The sequence below is a fragment of the Diadema antillarum genome, unplaced genomic scaffold (genome assembly GCF_040938485.1).
Source record: "Diadema antillarum isolate AM-2024a unplaced genomic scaffold, OU_Dant_1.0 seq00000377_RagTag, whole genome shotgun sequence".
Classification (NCBI taxonomy): Eukaryota; Metazoa; Echinodermata; class Echinoidea; order Diadematoida; family Diadematidae; genus Diadema; species Diadema antillarum.
Genome location: NW_027271376.1, coordinates 202,762 through 225,019, shown reverse-complemented (window position 1 = coordinate 225,019; position 22,258 = coordinate 202,762). Strand labels below are relative to the sequence as shown.

The following is a 22,258-nucleotide window of genomic DNA, read 5'->3' as shown; positions in this document are numbered from 1 at the left end:
GAGAGACAAGCTGTAACAATAGTCCCTCCGTACACATACTGACACACAAAATATGCAACGTTATCTCCGTAGCACGCTTTACTGTAACAGTTGACTCGCGTGCTCCCCCATTCTTGACAATCTTTTTTTGTCATAATATCTTGCTCAATCATCGTCATATCTGACACTGTCTAAACAAAATGATGTCAATCAGCTCTTTATTATTTTGTTGTTAATTAATAATCCAGAGATGCTCAATGTCATCCCGAATAGTTAGACATTCATTTTCGATGAAGTTTCTAATGAAAAAGGTGCGACCCGGCCATTTGAAAACATTAATATTGCTCCAAATGTATAGCGAGAGGACTGCATCGAAATGTTATAAATGGGACCAATTATTATGGTTCTATCATTCAATTTCAAAGCATTCATGAGACAAAAATGACTTTAATCTTTGGGATGAAATGAAGCAGTGATCAACCATACTTCAAATAGGCCATGTCACCTCCGGGTATAGTTTTCGCGCATACTATGTTACCTTTGCGCGATCACACAGTCGTGCTCAAGTGGTTCGCATTACTTATACGTGGAGCTCTTACTGCAGCCGACTCACGCAGAGTCCAAAGAAACACGACAAAATGTTGTCCGCAATGCAACTGCTCATGCTTTTAAATTCGGGATCACGAGGCGCTCAAAAAGGGTAAGTAGATATGGGCTAGAGCGATAAGTCAGTCTTTTTTATTACTTTGTCGGGTCATGTGGTCCTTTAAAGGTGAGCTGTGCCGCCATTAACATGCCGAGCCGCCCTATTGAGGGCCGCGAGCTGTCCGCTGTAATTTCTCAGTCGGCGGCAGGCGAACGATGCGGCGATATGGCTTGTTGTCGGATTTAAGGGGTGAATCAAAACATCTGTTCCTTTACTTAAACACTCAATTAAAAAGTATGTAAGATGAACTCATTCGCGCGCCGGTGTTTTCGATATTCATTTTTTCTTCTTTTTTGTTTTGGTGAGAAGACGGGAATGCTATCGCAAAATTATGTGCTTTGCATCCTGTATCATCATTTTGATTCGTCGCGAACACAGTCTCAACTGAACTATAATATTATTATGAACAGAAATTGCGACGATGATAAAAATTGCAAAATTACATTTGAATCCAAACAGCCGGTAACACATCTCTTCATTCCATAATTGGGTAAATCCCCAGTATATAAATCTCGTCCATCACTAATTAGCTATAACCATCAAAATGGCGGCGCCGTAATACGTGAGGCGCCAACATCCCACCTCGCTAGTGAGAGAGCATGTGACATTAAGCTGTCTATAGGAATATAGAGCTGAGGCCCAATTACAATACCTTTCATCGTCACCGATGTACACTTCATTAATCAGGTTTTGTTATCTGTATAGTACATTAAACGATGTTATCAATTATGGTAACTGTTGTCCTGGGGTGTGATCACAGTCGTAAAGAAAAAAACAAAAGCAAACTAAAGTTAATGCTTTCTTTGTCATGTTTGCTATGTGCTTTTCGCAGAAAGCATGCATCAAGAGTTTGAACGTTTGCATGTACAAAACTACTTTTTGAAGACAGCAGCTTATTCATCTCTCTCTCTCTCTCTCTATGAATCTATGAACACGTATTTATAATGTGGTTTGAAGCTCTCACAGATGTCAACTACAAACAAGCTCTCATTGATATAGTTATGTAATAAAATCTATCATGAACTTTCTTGACATTCTTTACATTCAAATTATACCGGGGTGCTTCTGATTACTCCGTGCCTCGCAAAGACCTCGTTTTCTAAACTCACCATCATGCTTTCTATCATTGGTATACTGTGTAATCCCATCAATGTCAGAAATATTATCTTAAATGGTCCCTCTCTTATAGTAATCATGGATATGCGTCGTAGATATTTTGCTATAATACAGTGTATGTAAGATTCAACTGGGATCTTATACGCCTAAGTGATATACTGAGGTGGGGTTCTGTCGTTATAACAAAATGTGTAACAAATTTGCCTCATTGTGTACGATTATACAAGACATTATTTCATAATGCGGATACACATACAGACGAACGTATGTTAATTTTTTTAACAATGCGCAATATAAGGTTCTTGATTGTTATAACATACTATGATTTACTTAAATACAGATTTTCAGCTATCATCTTAATAACTTTTCTTTCTTAGTAGAAATGGGCAACAAAAGATACATCTCTAACAAAAATGTATTTTCTTTGAATTGCAGTAACTGGCAAAAATATTTTATGCTTCACGACCGGCGCTGATATTTGTTGTACAAGTAATAGATTGTCAGCCATTAACAAGTAACAACAACAATACCAGAACAAAACAGAAACAAACAAGCAAACAAACAAATTGAACATGTAAAATTATGATGGTTGCTCGTATATGTTTTCCCACAATTTGATCATTAGTTACGTGGGATGTGACAAAAATTAGGGCATGGGGGAGGGGGACACTGCGTTTTCTTTTCGTGAGGCCAATATGAGTGTAAAGAAGAGCAGTTTTATATAGATAGTTTTGTATTTGCCATCAGAACAGCAATAATATTATTGTGCCCTTTGTCTGTAGCTTTGGGAGTGGTATCGTCAAAATAAAGCCCCCGTGTATCTATGAAGAGTCTGCTTATTATATGTGAATGACGATGAATGTCCATCTTCGTAATATACACTTCTTTACTCACGTCTGGTGTTTTCAGTGTCCAGCGGTGTGGCAGTTAGAATCACCACGTACATTTTCATAGGAGTGACACGCCATTTTATGTTTAAATTAAATTCAGCTGATAGAGTATATTATACAATCAATCAAAGAGAACGGAAATGATTTCAATTCCATTAGGTACAAAATAAAGTATTATGGGATTTCATTTCCATTTATAGGTACAAAATAAGATATCATTGAATATCACGTGTTTTAGGTGGTCACAAAAACTCTTATTTTGGTCACATTTATATTTGTCAATAGGGTGAGGTGAGGATGGCAACTCCTTAACCGTCTCACTTTATCCTGCATAATAATCTTCACTAAATTTTGTGTTTTGCAATAATGCATTAGAGAGCTTTTTATGTAATTTTCCTAAAATGATTTTAGAGCTCTTAGAACCCAGTAACGATGAAATACATGGGGAAGTCCTAATTGAAGCTTTAAATACATATTGTAATACTGAAAGACTGAAATATGATTTTGATATCATCCTATGTGCAACTAATGGGAGAGCTGTGAGGCGATGGTATTATTGCCTCATACAGTTTTGCTTATGTGGCTTCAACCAATGTCACTGTATTTCAAGAAAACGTGCAAAATGTCAACATGCCAAAACTTCATTATTCTCTGCTCGATATTGAACGAAACTGCTACCTTCCTGTTTGGTTGGTCGTCATGACTAAATTCATGAAAGCTAAACACATAAGTGGTATACTTTACTTCAACAAGCCATAGATTGTCATAGTCTGTCTCTGTTCTGTAGTCTCACACCACACCGTGTCCTGTTACAGACGGCTGATGCAGCTTCTACCTTCGTGAAACGTCTAGTCATTATCTGTACCTTGAACTTTGTGCCACATAGTCCTCTCTCTCGTCTCAAGTACAAACGTGAGCATGTCTCCTTATCAGTCACACATATCCAACCATTGTTGTCCAATACAGACAAAGGGATCAATGATTGTTTCACGATGCAATTCGCATCAAATCTATCCCCGTAAAATCGCCATACGTTATAAAACCTTCATCATTCATTCAGTTGCTCCGTTGTTCTTCATTAATTGACTCAATTTCATTTTATCAGTCGAAATTCCAAATAAATGCATTTGAATTTCAATCATTTCGATACACATTTATATCCAATCTGATTCCATTTTCATCCCATTCAGCATTCCCCTCTGATTTAATATTCATGGGAGCAATTCCATTGTGCATCCAGTAACCAACAGTGGAATATATTGATTATGCATTGAAAGTGACGTCTCTCTCCCTCTCTCCCTCTATACATCTATGCCCTTCCATTTTTTCCCCTCTCTCTCTCTCTCTTAAAGCGGTATTGTCCTTTACACGTGGAAAATTATGATGTGATAAACGATCTATTATAGCAAATGAGGATTTGCGAAAATGAGGAACAATTAGAGAAGCAGCCAATAAATCACAAGAAGAGTGAGTTTAAAAGGCACGAAAGAAAAACATGCAAAATGAAACACTGATTGAGTCGCGAACCATACTGAACGCATCGTGCATATTCATATGAAATTCCTGTTTCATTTTCTATGGAAACAAAATTAATGCAATGAAATATTGGTCAGGCCAGATCTAAATCAAATTATGAGTAAGATAAGAGTGCATATGCTTCGTTTTGAACCGGTTCAACGATAGATCACCAACTGATGGCTGTGTTCATTAAACGTTACCAGACATTTAACTTTACGTTGTTTTGAATTTGAACCACAGATTTCCTTCAAGTCGCAGAATGTCATTAACATTCCGAGATGCAATGGCCGACACAACACTGTGGCTTTCCCCCATTCAACGAGCGCCTTACAAACACCATCCACCCTAAATTTCGATCCTTTTAATCACTGCTTCAGATCCAGTAATTGTCATATAAAGCTCTCTCTTCTGAAGACAACCAATGAACTAACTATGAAATGTGTGACACTCTCCTTCAAGAAGCCAAACCAAAACCAATCAAAATCTGGGGGAAATTTGCACCCTGATTTTATCATTTCGTCATCAGCATGATCAGATTGGCACCGCTGGATTTTTTGTATGTCTTATATTGCAGAAAAATTGGATGGAAAATTTTAGATTCTTTAAATCTTCACAAAATACTAAATAGACACAAAGATTTGTCAAATTTAGGGAGAAACGGGAATTTCAATCCTCTAAAATATAATGCCGATTAAGGAATCAGTTATAGATTAATCAATTAATTGATTAAGAGGAGTTTGAAAATTCTGCAGTCGTAACAATTAAGTATAACCAATGGAGGGCCCAAATGTTTAAAAAAAATTGTATCTTTATCATACCTTACGAAACACTAATAATAGATAATAAAAGTTGTGACAAAAAGAAACAGCACACCATCACAGAAAAGTGATTTCTGGAACTTGACGAGTTAAGGTGAATCAAATTAAGTCTGTCACTGCCAACCTGTTGGGACACGATGATGTCTATGGTGTCTTAGATCGACTCTCTCGTGAGGGTTGAGACATTTCCGCATCCTGCATTAATTGGATCCTTTAAACGCCCTCGCATTCCCTATGTTCTGATGTTAGGAATCTTGTGCCGACAAAACATACTGCGTGGTTGCTACACGAGCTGGCAAGGCTGAAAGATGGATTCTATCGTCTCATGCTACGCTCTGCTCATTTGTGCGCCATTTTGTCTGGTGAAGGATAACATGACTGCTGTCTAATTTTCTATTTTTGCCTGATTATAATATAGTAACCCTGCTATACCATGAAGACCCTAACCTGGTTTTGCTCATGCTCAATCTATTTTTGTCGTTTGAGAGCCAACGGGACTATTTGAGATCTGAAGTTTGCGTAGTTTTTGTATTAATGCAATGCCACCTTTTACTTTCATATTGCTTGCTTATCATCTCATAACGTTCATCAGGACATCTATTCTCCACCTCGCTTAAAAACAGTTGTTCAGCTGAAAGCACGCTTACTAGCCCGTGTGTAAATTAAATACACTCAACTCAGTTTAACACATAACCATCATGTCTGCATTTGCTCGAGGTTTGCCAATTTCATAATATGCAGCGTGAGTCATTGTGATCCATATGTCATCCAGTTCACAAGAATATTCCTTCCCGTCAGCTTCTTAACTTCTTGATTAACCTCTACCCTTCCCCATAAATTAGGAATAACAATACTTTGATGTGCAGAAAATGTCCTGTATAAAGCAATTAATATCCCCACATACTAGTTGCGTTGAGGATGGACAGAAGGCGACGAAATGCCGAACTTGCAAACCTTCCTCAAGGTCTATCATCGAGGAAAAGATGCTACTACCCTCTATACGCACATAGGAGTCTCAGCAACATGGCACCAAAGGGCATCATGGTATACGAGACAGCCGATAGACATGATTAGCTCTCTAGGCAACGCGGGAAATCTCCGCGGTCTATTTTCGTAGACTCAGCTGCATCAGCAAAGTATGATTGCATACACTAAACGACCGTATCATCTATCTTCGGGGGAAAATAATCACTCAGTGAGCAACGGGATCAACACATCATCGATGAGTGCACAAAGATATCAACACGCAAAGAAAAGTATTTTTGTGAGCGTGAAACGAGGCGCATAATTCGCTGCCGAAAAATTGCTCGGAACTAGACACTTAACTTTTCTTCTTTCATTGCTGATCTCAAAATAACCAACTAATGCTGACTTACTGCATGTCCAGAATGAATGCGTGGTAACGAAAATGTAAAAGTCTCATTTACGAAAAGGCTGGGAAGTAAAGAATAAGTTGTATTTCAAGACACAATGCATAGAGCCGGCATGAACGGTCATGATGATGACTGGTAACGACCAGGCGATGGTGTAAATATATTCCACTGCGTGCAGAGTGCAACTGTCATACACTAATAAGGACTCTTTAGAAGGATAAAAGATGGTGTCCAAATTATCGTCAACAATCATTGCTCTTGATACCAAGCAATACATCGAGCAGATAATGTTCAATACAGAGATGGCGACTTGGTGTAACCGTTGTTTTTTCTTCCTGTATAGTTGGTTTCGTCAAAATTACCGGGAAATGCCGGGAAACCAAAACCACAAGTATCAAGCACCAGGATCCGCTTTAACAGAAACTGGTAGAGAATCAAAACGTACGTGGTAGCAGCTTCCACGACAAGATGACAGCTAGCAAGCTGTTTCGTTCTTTGCTATCGCAGCAAGCTTATAACTTGACAGTTACTTGATTGTAAGTCACGTTTGAACAACATGGGATGTCAGCCCTTTGACAATGTCGTGCGATATCTAGACGGCATGATATAAGCTTTCAAGATTGGGAAATGTCTTGCTTGAAGTCACTGCCCTATAGGATTCCCTGTTAAAGTAAAAGCGAAGTTACTCCAAAGATACATTTTCCCCCTTCAGCCTTCTGACGGGCGTTTCATGAAGCTTTTTGTCGGATAATTTGTCTGACAAACTATTACAAGCTACTGAAATCCTTGCATCTGATTGGCTGAGAGTAAATTTGTCCGACAAATTTGTCGGGCAAAACTTTTCATGAAATGCCCCCTGAAGTCTGTTCTGAGCACAAGCTTCAATCTCCAAGCCAGATTAATGTTAAGAAAATAATGACGTATCGCAGCTGTAAATGAAAACCAAATAATGAGAGCACCTCTGTGAAACAGTTGAGATTTAGCACTTAGTATGTTTTGCCGAGTACTCTTCTTAGGCTCTTACGCCGTTTTGGAAAGTACAAGTAAAATTTTGCATTTCTTGCCATCAATGCAAATATGTTTTCTCTATGTTCGCTGTTCTAATCTTATTTCCGGAGTGTCGTATAAAATCACTGCTCGTTTGTCTGTCGCATCAAGCAGGAGATTGAATTGTCTTTCGAGATGAGGGAGAAATCATTGGAAAAAAAATCACTGATCCCCAGTGGAATTTCTGTACCTCCTTTGATCCCTGCTCCGTAGTTGATATACCTCGCCATTCACTACAGTTTGTTGAATCCTAACAGTGTTGTAGCTATTTGAATTATGGCATGTTAGCTCCTTGTCCCTCGGAGATAAAATACGAAAAAAAAAAGAGAACGATGGACAGTGCTGGTTGTCTCCCCGTTGAGGACGAGTCCCGAGTTTACTCGGGCAAGCGTCTATGGAAAATGCGTGTTGTAGCAAAATCAAACCGTCCTCAACGGGTTAAGACTTCACGCTGACACGTCAAACTACACTTTCGTCACTACGATCGCGCAAGGATTGTGTTAACTTAATCACTGTCTATTGCTTATTTTTCCCAAATACTCTTATGGTCTTAAATGACGACCTATTGAAGTATTGTATTTATGAATATGATCTTTATGACGTTATAGCTCACTTTGAAAGATAAATGAATAGATATAATCGAGCGAAGGTGTTATTTTCCATAACTTTTAGACGTAGGTGCCATTGAGACAATTTTCTATTTTAGACGTAAGATTTTCTTACAGATAGTCATTTTGCATTCTTGAGTCAATTACGTTTCAAAAAAGAAACAAAATTCGTACAAAATTTATTGAGGCAACAATTGGTATATAGGAGCTGCAGGGACTCAGTGTATGAGACAACGAATTCTCAATTTTTAGATCCTTGACTTCAGTCTTGTGGCAGCAGTGGTTGTGCTCCAATGCAAGGCACTCTATCATTATTGCCTATACTTCAGGTGGTTCCGTGGATGCCTAGCGGCCATGTCATACAAATCATATTTAAACAGAACATTCAAATATAACGTCGTAGTTGATGTGATATGTACAGGTGGCAAGACTGACGCTTTTCGACCCTGGTCCATCTCTCATCAGTTGTTAGCGGTAGAGGATTCAGATGAAGGACTTTTTACCACGACTTGGAGCCGTGATTTTTCCATCGTTGGTCAGCTCAAGGAGTTACCGGACACCTCCTTGGTCAGTTTGAGGTGCCCATTGACCACATCATCTTGTCTGTTTTTGGTTGCCTCTAGTCGTCAGTCTGATCATGCGCACAAAGGACGAAAGTCTCCTCTTCCATGATGTTCCTTGCCAGGTATCGTTTAGGGGGGGGGGGGGTCAACCCACGATACCGACACCCACGAGTCACAGGCCCACGAGTTCGATATCAAAAAAAGGCCCATGAGTCATAAAGCCCATGAGTTTGACACTATAGGTAAAAACAGCCCATGCATGAGTTCGACATTAGGTAAAAACAACCCACGAGTTCGACATTACAATATGGATTTTAATGTGATGGTCTCGTGGGCCCTATTGTTTGCCTTAGTGTCGAACTCGTGGTCTGTGTGACTCATGGGCTGTTAACTCTTGAGCCGTTTGACTCATGGGCTATATGATTCGTGGTGTCGAACCCATGACATGCGCCCTCTTTTAGATATCTTATTCCTCGTCGAGCCACTTGATTTTATGGTAGATTTACCCCTGTTATTACTGGATGATGGGACAACAGTACTGAGAGTCAGAGCGGAGTCCACACAGTTTTCGCGGAATCACATGTCGCATGATTGCTGCTTCCATCCTTTCGAGCTTTCTGTTTTTGGCGTCATCAAATGAAAGAAGAAAGAAACACTGTTTTCTGCGGAATTCCATCGAATTTCTCGCAATGTCATATGGACACTTCTGCATCACATAGCAGCTGATTTTATAGTAGTATTCTTGCCTCTTTCAGAGCTTGACTTGGCCCACTATCATCGGAGTGGACGTCCTGAGCAATGTCGCCTGAGGCTCTTTTCAACGTTCTGATATACATGTATTACTGCTAGAATGCATTCCCTCACTCGATGCATTCCCTCTCTCTCACAATTTTACTTTGTAAAAGTCAAGAAAATGGCTCCTCAGTACGGCCTATACCATGACGATAACATGCGTGTGGAAATTTAGCAGGTGGAATATAGGATTTTTTTTCTTTTTTTTTTTTACTGGGGACCACAGTTTGAAGACTCTGGATGAAATGGACTTGTACGATGCAGTGACTGACCCAAGACCTTAACAGAAATCGAAGGAAAGAAACCAAAATTGATATTCGACTACCACTCGTTTTGTCTCCTCTCTTTGTTATAAATTGTCATGCATGCCTTTGTGCTTTTCTCTCTCTAAGTTTTATACTACATTTTGTTGTCTTATAAGTTTACTATATGTCGCGTAATTTCGTCTCATTTGCAGGGGGGGGGGGAACTAAAAATCTACAAGCACTGTTTTTCATTGAATGATAAGTGTATTTGAAAGAAAATACTTGTTCGAATTTTCTATTGTCTACTTTTGGTCGTGTAGCTATGAAAACAAAATGTCAACAAGTGTAAACACAGCTACCTCGTTACCAATGTGAAAATGGACAGCGTTTGTCCTCTTGCTCTCTACTATACAGGTCCAGCGTCGATAGGATAAAGTTCAACTACCAGCACTGACAGCAAAATGTCCGAACCGAGTGCATGAAATATGCGACGTTGTGTCTTGGTTGAGTTTGTCATGAAAACGTTAGTTTGTGGTTGGAATCATTATCGGCTGTGATGTTGTCTTGGTACTGTTTTCGCGGCATGAAATTTTCGCGAATGGGAGCTGACGGCCTTATTCGCAGCATGAAATCTTCGCGAGTTGCCTCTAACATTCAATGCATATAGTATAGACAAGATCTTTAGCGTGCATTTTAATTTCGTGAAGCTCGGCTCTCACGAAATTCGCGAAATTAAAATGCACGCGAACATTCCTCGTTTTACAGTAGTTGATTTGTTCTTTTATGCATTACCGTCACTGTAACATAGAACTGAAATTGTTCGGCAGTCTGGAGATAGCATAGGTTGCTAGCCTCCTTCTCCCCCACTGAGATTCGGTGGAGCCAGACAACCCATTCAGCCCAGCACGAAGGCTGCTTCCTCTAAGGCGACGAGAGACAAAGTTCAAGTTGCGAACAAAGGAAGGCAGCCGTCACAGGTCGAAATCGCTCTTTTGTCATCGAGACTGATGCCTTTAAATGTCGCGTGATGATGAACACATCAACTCAGGAGGATGGCAATTTCGAACGAGGGCTCGACTTAGTTCAGGCTCGAATTCCTATCTTTTGGGGGACTAATTCTGCTCCTGTTTACGAAATGAACTTAAAAGACAACAGGTAATGCACCGACTGAAACAGTGGAATCCTTTGAAAACTGTAGATTTATATAAAATGAAGTACCGGTAGTTTGTTTGTTCTACTCCATGACGTATGGCAGTCATCCCATAGTCAAAGGGAGGAAAACACTTTTTCCACGTTAGAGTATCAGTAATGATCAGTATTGGTGCTGGTAGGAAACTAGGTGTCAAGTTCACCACTGAAAACAAATAAGAACTTAGATTCGAGTGCACGTCACGAGTCCGACACCCACGAGTCATACAACCCACGAGTCATTCAACCCACGAGTCATACAACCCACGAGTCATACAACCCACGAGTCCGACACTAGGAATAAGAAAGGCTTAATTTTGACACATTCAGTGTTTTTCTCAGACCCGAGTAATGAAGTTCAACTCAGAGGATTCTACAACTCTGTATTGTATCCAGTTAGCATACTCATAATATACATTCACAATCTCTTGAGTATACTGCAAATCCTAGGTCGGTTGCATCAAACTGTTTAGTGTGCCGAGGAGGCGGGAACCTCTCTCCGCCACCTCCCTGATGCGTCTTGGAACGGTGAAAAGCTCATTAGAGCTGCCAGGAAGAAAAAAAACTGTTTAAATCTAGAGAATTTACATCATCAATATACTCCTGGAAACTTTACCAAAATTGATGTCAATAAGATCTAAACCAGCTCCCTGCGAGATTCTAAACGTTCTCATTAACTCCTGTTAAAGACCTCCCAGGTTCCTGCAGACTTTATAGATTAAACCCTTTCTGTGCCAGGTTCTTTGGACAATGTGTACAACGCTTTGATTTTCCGTGCCGAGCGATACTCAAAAAACAGAAAGGGTTAAAAATTAAAATAGTGACCCTTTGGAAGGTTGCTGCTACCTCCTGTGGCTGTACGATTTAGGATTTCAAATGTTTTCTAATTGACTGCACTGATGTGGGATCCATCCCAGATCCCTCGTCATTTGTGTATATCAGCTTTGTCGAACAGTAAAGAGCATCTCTTGGTGGACACATTCCGATAAACAATTAGACAAACGTGCATGCATATGGACGTGTTTGTCGAGATGGACACGTTTCTCATCAGCTTCGTCTCGAAGATATCAGCAGCTGAGCAGCTGCACCATGTTTTGCCTCATCAAGCACTGACACATGGAATATGCACGCAGACATGGGAAAATTATTCCTATATAACGCACATGAAAAATGGCTTCGAGATCTTGTAGATCCATCACGATAAGTCATAGGCAGGATCATTATCTACTGCTGCAATGGTATTTTGATAGGCAGCTTCTTGTGCCTTTATTATCCGATTCGTTCTTGCCCACATATTTCTTCACTGAAATTGATGAAGATCAAAGACAGAGGAAAGAAAAGTTAGATCTTAATAAACATTCACCTGATGAAACAGAGCAACCTATACCTTGAAGTGCTTATGAGAGTAACTACTGCAAAGAATTTCTCATGATGTCTACTTACATTTCACATTATCATTAATGCACTTCCTGTGGCTGAAAAAAAAGAGCAGTTTAAAAAAAGATGCCAAGGAGAATTTGCTTATTGGCTTAATCATTCTTGAAACTGGAAGCTTAACCCAAGGTTAAGCAATCCAACATTGTGTACATAAAAAAAAAAATGTTGATTTCATAGGAGTTTCAGTCCCCCCACCATTATTTGATCATATCTCATATGCAGTTGGAGTCCATTAAAAGCTTTGAAGTGATTATCATCATCACGGCTACCCGCTCCTATCAACTAAATAGCAATAGAAACAACTAACGCATAACCACAACATCTTTAGTCAGATGGATCTGCCCCTTTTTTTACTTTTGAAAGTTTTGGGGTTTTTTTAGAGGGTAGGGCCCAGAGTAGTGGGGCAACACATAACTTGAAAGAGAGATGATCTTCAATTTGCATCTTCTCCTTGAATAATTCTGGACCGTATCGACGTGTAAATCTTTATCTGAAACATCGGATCTATCGCCTTATTGTCAGAGGCTAGAAGCGCAAATTTTGATTCCCCTCCCCCCCCCCCCCATCTTTGATTTGGCGAAACGGTAAAAGTTTGTTGAATGTTCATTCATTCCTCTGTCATGACGCTGGTAAACGATTAAGAGGCAGTCTAAATCACCATTCATTGCTCAAACTTGTTAATAATGATAATGATAGTAGAGCCTCTAAAGAACATCAATGTCCCTCACACTCAATTTCAATTATCGATTTTGCACAAAAACTAACACACACACACTCGCACGCACACACACTCACACACACATACATACACACACACACACACACACACACACACACACACACACACACACACACACGCAAAAACATATTTGAAAATTACACTTGAAAAAAAAAACAGCACCTTCCTAAATCTGGTACGTGGCATTAACGTTAAATTATGTCTGTTTATGTTGTACGCTATGATCTGGTTTATATTGGTATAAAAATTCGAGAAATGAGCCTCCGCTTGTGGAAGAAAATGACAAATCTACTTTTATGATCATAAGTTATTATAAAGAATCCTACCTACATGTCACAAGCTTGGAGATGTCCCCTGCTCAGGCAAATAATACAAATTATGATAGTGTTCATTTGGGCACGCATGATAGATAGATAATGATTATATTTTGATGTGCTTTTTTTTCTTTTCTGTTATACTTCTGCAAACATCATTATAGGTCTGTGAATGGTGTAATACACATCTACATTGGGGCTGCCTGCTTACTGTGACCACTGACCACTTATTTGCTGACCACTTATGTCTTTTAGTCGACCCATCTCTGGTATCATTATCATCATGACTCTATTTCTGTCATAAAGAGTATATGATTTCCGTTCCCTTTTGGTATACCTATTTTTATTTTGGCACAATGCTCTCCCATCATGCCCATCATGCGCCAATGCTGCATGCACTGTTGTATGATTTATAAAAAAATTGTAGAGATGCAATTTCCAAATCTGCACAGTGGTAATTTGAAGCTCTATTATACTCCAGTTGACCCAGCGTGTGTGTGGGGAGGGGGGGGGACCAAAATAAAACACATTTTCTCGAAAGATAGAAAGCATGGTTGCAAGGACAGTCATGAAGCCATACAGTGTGCCTAAACATCCTCATCATAACAACGAAGGATAACGTTGGAGGAGGTCAATACGCAGAATTATATAGAAAATAAGTAATAATAAAACGAAACCATACGGTGAAATACGCCCAACATGCCGAAGGGGAAGTTGCCGAATTGACAAATAAACTTACATGCGTGACAAATATATTTTATTTACAGTCTGAAGTACTTGAATGATAGTCGATGGGGAAAGCATATCAATTTTGAATGTTCATTTTATATTGCTTGTGATGAGGTAGTCTTCTCGTCAGTTTCATTTGAAGTAGAATCAGTTACAAATCAGTGTTGTCCGCCACAATGATAACGATTATGTTAAATTTCATCTCCACAACTCTTACATAAGATGTTTTACACTATAGTGCAGTACAATCAATTTGATATACCCTCGCCTTCTTCATTAATTCATCCAGCCTCACCATTGTCCAAACTACTTACCTAGGCTTGCCTATTTGACAATCTTATAAATCTGTTTATAAATTCACCAGATTAGTCATTTATCCCTCTATCTTTCTCGATCTTAAAAGGAAAAGAATAATGGATATCGTTTTGTGAATCATGTCTGCAGAAATTGCTATTGTCGTGTAATATCAGTATGCAATGTATCATGAAACACAGGGGATAATGTCCACATTTTATTGCACTGGTATACCATGCTTGGGTTACCTGCTCGTTGGGGTATAGTGAAGGTGAAAAGAGTCATTTTGTAAAATGTGGTTGTTGCTGAATCTGGTAAAGGGTCAAAAAATCACAGGTCAATAACGGTCTGAGAGTTTTTCTTCCTTCTCTTTCTTTTTGTGGCTCAAAGCGTGAGAAGATACCACTGTTAATACATCTCTATCACATGCTCTCACCAGGTAAACACACCTACACACACACACACACACACACACACACACACACACACACACACACACACACACATATATATATATATATATATATGAGATATGAGAAAGGAAGGAGAAATCGGTGCGTAGCTTTGACATCATTCCTCTTACTGTTCCTCCTTTTCGGAAAAGCGCAAGAGTTGAAAAATTGGTCTCCGCCGGGAATCGAACCCGGGTCTTTGGCATGGAACGCCAACGCCTATATATATATATATATATATATATATATATATATATATATATATATCGAGAGAGAGAGAGAGAGGGAAAGAGATAGATACACACAAACACACATACAAACACACACACTCACACATAAATATATATCTATATATATATATATCGAGAGAGAGAGAGAGAGAGAGAGAGGGAAAGAGATAGATACACAAACGCACACACAAACACACACACACACACACACACACACACACACACACACACACACACACACACACACACACACACATCTTCCTTTTTCCGGTAGCATCCAGTTCTACGTTTACGATGTTGCTATAAATTACCGAAAATCTCATGTGAAATATGGCTTTCATGTAATGATAACTGTCGCAGAGCTTTGCTTCTCCGACGAGCTAATTTCCCTGTCAACCGTCCCACTTCATCATCAGTCGTTTTTTCCTCTCTTTTTTTTTTTTTTTTTTTGGGGGGGGGGTCATTCCATGGACGTCTAAATCACGCTATTCCCCTGTTTCAGCATCTGTGTCAAACATTGACTGCACAGCCATCAGTTTATTAAGTCGGTCATTGTGCATGTATGCAATTACGCTCAATTTCTGATAGGTAGTAAGTTCAAGTTCATTTATTTTCATTTCCAACAAACAAAATAATTGGAAGTACAATGAAACATTCGTATAAACAGATGTCAGAAAATCAGTACCACAATGCGATCAACAGAAATAACATTGTAACACAGATACAGGTAACTTTCCAACATAGATACAAAAAATAACTCGTGTCGCTGTGGTAAATGCATACACAATATTGCTGGAAATGGAGGGGACTGCTAAAAAGCAGAGCTTGTAGAGTGCAGTCCCCTCGTATAAAAAAAAAGAACACACACACACACACATAGTAACAAAAACAACAAAACAACAATTTCCCTAAGCGGAAAAAAGAAAAAAAAGACAGACAAATACACACATACATGCACACATACCAATGCACATTGACAGACACAAGGCGGCTCTCTTGTAAGGAAAGATAGATGAGAGGATAGAGATATAGTGAGGAAGGTAGTAAGTCCCGAAGTGGGCAAGAGGGGGGGGGGGGGGGGGGGGGCAGAGAGAGAGAGAGAGAGAGAGAGTAATGAATCTGATCTCTCCATGTCTGTAAAACACTGGTAAAAGGTAAACTGGATTTGTAAAAAGAAGAGCAAAACACATAAAAAAGTATCAAACAACACTGCCAACTCGTGGATACAATCTTCAATTATCTCATTTCTCAATCTCTTTCTCTATCAACACACTTACATAATATCTTTACGTGTGTATGATTGTTGCTATTATCATCTATGTAGTTGCAATTCATATTGCGCCAAATTCAATAAGAATACTGAAGGTGCACTTAAAGACAAAATGATAAAGATACAAAAGAGAAACTGAAAAATTTCAAATATCATGAAACAAGTAAGTTTTTAATTAATTCTTAAATGACTCTGTCGATAACATACTCGCATTTCCTATAAGGTGGCGATAAATTCCATACAGTGATGGCCCAGCACATGCCGAGCCTCGATACCCCCAAGATTCACTGTACATTGCAGGGAACATTAAACCAGAGCCTGCTGACCGAAGTAAAATGTTTATATGATAAGTAGTTATGAAGGTTACATGAACGTATCACTGTGTTAATATGTGTATGTTTGTAAAAGTATGTATGTTGTGCGTATGCATGTATGTAGACATGCATGTATATGTATATGCTATGAATGCACATAATATGTGTATATATAGGGCCTATACTGTATAAAGACAGAGAACCTCCAAGGAGTGACGTATTACTTTACAGAATCGGAGTCTAATATCTGTTTTTAATAATTGTTTCAGGGGCGGCGCAGCCGTGGGGCCGTTACAATGGGAGGGGAGAGAATGAGCTGAGGACCTTTTTTTTTTTTTGCTTGTTAGCTGAAGAAACCCGGAAGTGGATGGGGAGAGATGAGCTGAGGACCTTTTTTTTTTTTGCTTGTTAGCTCATGAAACCCGGAAGTGGGCCCCCACACTTTTGAAAACAGTGCGCCGGCCCTGTGTTTAATGATGTCAGAGCAATTATAGTTTCGTATACTTCGTCATTTCGTCAAGTCAAGGCTCTCTTTTTAACTCTTCTATCTCTCTCAGTCCACATCATCCTTTACTTCGACTTCATTCTCATCTTTGGGGAACCGCTTTCAAATCATTCCTCTGGCATTGGAACTATTAGAAACAGCCGTGGTTTCCATGTCTTGATCATCAAATTGTTTCTTTGTTTTGTGTTAATATTTTCTTTTCCTTTATTTTTACACATCGTTTAGTACTAATATCCGTCGTCAGGTCCAATGATTGTTTACTTGCGTTTACAAGGTCGTTTAGTTAGATTTCCACTGTATACCAATAGGAAAAAGAATCTTAACAAAATACGATTTTGTGGGTGTGTGTGATTGATAGTACATGTATACTTGAAAGCACTCTAAAGCATATAAGCTTTTTCATAACTAATTTAGTAGCAGCATGTTTCAGCCAAGGTGTTGTTAAGCACATTCCTGAATACATTATAAACAGCATAATGAAATATGATTACGACATCGCAAGATACAACGGAAGAGTTAGGCTGCGTTCACATAGAAGTATTCGCTATTCGCTATTCGCTATTCGCTATTCGCTATTCGCTATTCGGTATTCGGGCACCGAATACACCATCACCCTCACCGTCAACTCACCATCCCATGCAGTGAGGATTTCTTCCTCCTACATCCCAGCAAATCTTATTAACAATTTCTAAACTGCATCAAAATGTCAGTTTACATGCTTATTTTTACTCAAGGGCAAATCCAGACCAAAAGTGTCATTATTTCATAAACGAGAGACGGTATACGCTGCAAGAAAATTGAACAAGCTCAATTCCCACTTTGCTATACTTTTCGAAGCTATTCGTACTTTCGAATAGTGCCCTCCTATGTGAACCGGTGTGAGGCAATCCTATCGTTCGATTCAAGCTATTCGCGTGCCCTCGAAAAACGAGCCCGAATACCCGAATAGTATACTTCTATGTGAACGCAGCCTAACAAACATGAACTTCTATAAGGTTTGAGGACATCAGATAACAATTTTGTTTGGTTGTTTTGGTACATTCTGCTAGGGACATTAACAAGGAATCTATTTGAGGGCGTGTCTGATATTGAATAGACCAGTACAAATTCTATCCATACCTCCATGAGAAAGGGTGTTCTCTACAACCAGAAATTCTTGCTGGAGGCATGTGTGGTATAGCAACGAGTGTAATAATGTGCAAATTGGATTCCAGTAATCGAAATGCATGATGAGGACAGGTGAATAGAATAGCTTGCTACTAGATCCTCGGGATGGAAAAATGTCCAAATATAGATTCGAATACTTGTATGTAAGCGTACCAGCCTGTTCCCTTCAAAAAAGAATTGCAGAATATTTCAAATGTATCCACAGACGTCTGTTCTCACGACATCGCTCGGTGACAGACATCATCTGGCAAAAGTGTCCCTTTATTTTATTCATTGTCTGGTTGTACTCGCTTCCCTGCAGACTGACGGTATAGATCTAACAGCTACTGATGTTTTCATTCCCTGTAAAAGAAAGTGTTGAGTAAAAGGTGTGCAGTTTCAAGTGTTTGTGCAGGTGTAAATCTCATGGCTTTTGTCATCTTCGGAATATGATCCTAGAGTTTGTAACTGACCTGAGAGCATCCACGAGGGAGGATTATATACACCTTTACTTTCAATCAGCATCGTTGAGCAATCTGGCCTAGATTTCATTAGCTTGCAAAATATGGTGTCATCAACATTTTAGTATAGCCTCTGAAAACTGTCAAGCAAGAAATTTAGCATGGATTACAGCATGCTCAGAGAGAGTGTGTGTATGTGTGTGTGTGTACAATGTGTGCGTTATGCACGTTTTTCAGACCCCATTTTTTGAATGGAATAATAATGTTTTCACCTCGTTTACGACGTTCTCACTCGAATGTTGATCAACTAATGAGTGATATTATAAGAAGGGAGTCTTTTCAAACCAACACCGCTGTATGCTTTCCCTTCTCCTCCACTTCCTTTCTTCTTCTCCTCCCCTTCCCTCCTCCTCCTCCTCCTCATCATCATCACCCTTCTCCTCCTCCTCCACCCATCATCCTCCTACCTCTCATTCCTCCACGTTTCATCTCCCCCTTCTCATCTATCCTCCTCTCCTCTTCGGCTGTTGTTGGTTTTTTTTTTCTTCTTCCGCGTTTATTTTCTCCTTAATCTTGATTCCGTTTCTCCTATCTCTCAATCTTACATAATTCTTCCTGTCCTCTTCTCTGTCCTTCTTCTCCTTGTCGTCTCAGTTTTCTTCTTCTTTTCATTCTTTTCTTTTCCTTTCCCCGTTCTCTCCCCCTCCCCTTGATGTATTTGCTAAACTCCCCTACTCGGATTTATATTAGATAGCAACTCTAAATACAATTTGTTTTATTACCTTGATGCAAGTAGGACCGAATATGACTATAGAATTATGTAGGAATATGATTGTCCGCAAGTGAACATCACATGACAGTAGTTAACGTGTGTGATTGACACGAATGGGCGGCCATACAAATCCATTCCTTGACTTCAATGTCCACCCAGAAAGCCTTTAATCAATGTGGCGGAACGCCGCAGCCGTTACGTCAGAGGAGGCACACGTCACGTGACCAGACCCTGGCGTGTTTCTTATTCCTCTCGCTCGCTTGCTCGGTTTGCTATGCTGCGAAGCCGAATCGCACGGAAGCGTATAGCGTCACTCCTCGTCTGATCCAGCTCGTAGGACGTACCGCCTTCTGTGTGTCGCACCTTCTCTACTTCGCCGGTGAGTAGAAAAAATAATATAAGGAAGAGACTAGCATAATTTATTATCCTCTTTGGTTTCGTTTGCTGGCAGTGCTGAGTAGCGTGCTTCTTTCGTTGCGTTCTGTGAAATTGAGGGCATTTATTTTTTCTCATTAAAAATCAAATGGAGATTTGCAAATCATGTCTACAACTTTGCCGTGACGAGCGAAAGCAAGAAAGGAATATTAGGTGGTTTGTATTTCAGCTACATTTTGTTTACTGAATGCTCTGTTAATAAAACGAGCTCTAGCATATAAAAGATTTAAATGCCCCTCCAAAATCAAGAGATGGGGAAGCTAACGGGAGAACGAATATCTTTGCCCCTATTGTAGTTGACCTGGTGACACCAAGATGTCTGAAAAGGAATTAGAGCATTTATATAGGAAGAGAGTGTTCGGTCTTGGGCGGAGATTTGATACCGTTATATGTTTAAAAATGTTCTGTAGCCATCGCATCGCTGTAATACGCTGTATTACGTCAAGCGAAACCGTGTTGAAAACGGTTTCTCCATATCGCCATCTCACAAACATGGCTGCTTGAAGACTACAGTCGTGAGATGGAATGCAGAATACTAATTAACATAATTGTATTCAGGGGGCCGGGTCTCTGGCTCGACACTGATTGGCTGTTCCGACACCTTCATGATAAACAGTGCCAAGCAAGATTTTGTTTCTATGCCCGGAGATGAGAATGAGACCTCGGATGATATTCAACCTGTTCAGATGATGAAGAAGCAACAGAAGAAGACACCACATTCTTTAACACAAATTTTCGCTAATCCCCCCTTTTTTTACTTTGCTCTTGTCTTCAGTTGTCCTTTGGTTCTTCCCAGATATTACTCTCGCTCTTCCTGTCCTCACTTCGAACTCTTTAAATCAAATCATGATGACTGTTTACAATTTACAGTAAAACTTTATAGATACTTCATTCGTTTTCAGTTTTTTTCCCCTGATGGATTGATTTATTGATTAATCATCTTCCCTGTTCAAGACGTGGTTCCTATAACCATAGGTTACATTAGGTATATAGGCCTACTTAGCGACTTCCGTAGTGAGGCTTAATTTAACATAGGTGTAGATTTATATAGATTCTTCCACGCAGCAGCTGCTTCTATTTTTCAGTATCCTGATTGTGCGTTGTAGAACAATTCCTGCATTTGATGAGATTTTCCAACAAGAAATAACATCATGGTCTACCGAAATATTATTATGATAGATATGCATGAAGTAGTCATCATTTCAGGGCGGGGTTTTTCTATGCATTTCCTTTTACCAGCTTGCAAAAACGCTGAAATATTTCATCTAGAGCGTCAAAAGTCATTAGAATAGGCTTTCCAAGACTTCATTTCCGTTTTGTCTTTAAGCTGGCTGATCGTATTTATTGATACCTGCTCGCTCCTTCATTGTGATTATTTGCACACTGAGCGTCAAATACAAGGAAACGTAGCAGTTGTGAATCTTTTCTATTGAGAACACTAAAGACATTTGGTTTGGCACACCGACCCGTACGGTCCTTTTAAATCACCTGAGATCTATTGATTGCCAGCTTGGTCAATAGCCCGTCTCTAGGTGATAGCGTTGCAACCCCCACAAGAGCTTATTGTTCAATTCGTTGTAGCAACGCACTCCTCCGCTGCACCCCTTATGGTCCCCGTCTCCAGTACGATGTAGCGGTCCAGACACGAGAGATGAGTGTGTTTCACATGTGACAAAACGTGCATGGCATTGCGTTTTCACGCATTGTACTTCCATTTACACAAAGCCGCGAAGATGACAATGCTACCTGTATCCGACGAATAACAATTTTTCGTAGTTTTCTTAATCGTCTCGAAATGCGAGGAAGTTAAATATATGTAGCTTAATGCACAAAAACTAGACTATAGTACTTTTTACCAAGGTCTGACTACAAATTGCCCGACCTAATGCCAATATAAGCTAACTTTTTATAATGTATTGTACTGAGCTCAGATGTTTCTTTGCTGAGTGACTTTTATCCCCCATGAAAGGTTTTGCACACAATGGGGACTGTCATCTCTTAAAATGTCAGTAGTGATTGCATGATTTCAAACTCTCCCCCGTCCAAGGAACAACCAGATCGTTCAAGTACATATAACACGAAAGGACAAAATGGCGCTGAAATAAACAAATACGACGAATATCCAGCCCTACGCAGCTGTTTGGAAGTTCTGTCCATGAATTTAAACACATTAGTAAACCAGTCAATCGAAAGGTGATGGCAGCCACATTAATGTTCTCAGTCTGGATGTCAAGTACCTTATACGATACGCGTGATATATTCATTTTTCGAATTATTCTGGAAAGCTTTCATCGGATGTGAACCTTAAAAATCATGT

At 39.5% G+C, this 22,258-nt stretch overlaps 1 protein-coding gene across 2 annotated transcripts in view; it reads left to right on the top strand.

The window, feature by feature from the left end:
- Positions 1-594: 594 nt before the first annotated feature.
- Positions 595-22,258, top strand: part of LOC139731537 (arginine kinase-like) — a 40,828-nt gene continuing 19,164 nt past the window's right edge. Inside the window, exon 1 of one of the 2 annotated variants that reach the window (XM_071642420.1) lies at positions 595-679. In XM_071642420.1, the coding sequence (XP_071498521.1) occupies positions 618-679 (62 nt within the window). In that variant the 5' untranslated portion in view covers positions 595-617. Of the gene's footprint in view, positions 680-19,791; positions 19,886-22,258 lie in introns of those variants that run through there. The other variant, XM_071642421.1, reaches the window with a different exon arrangement.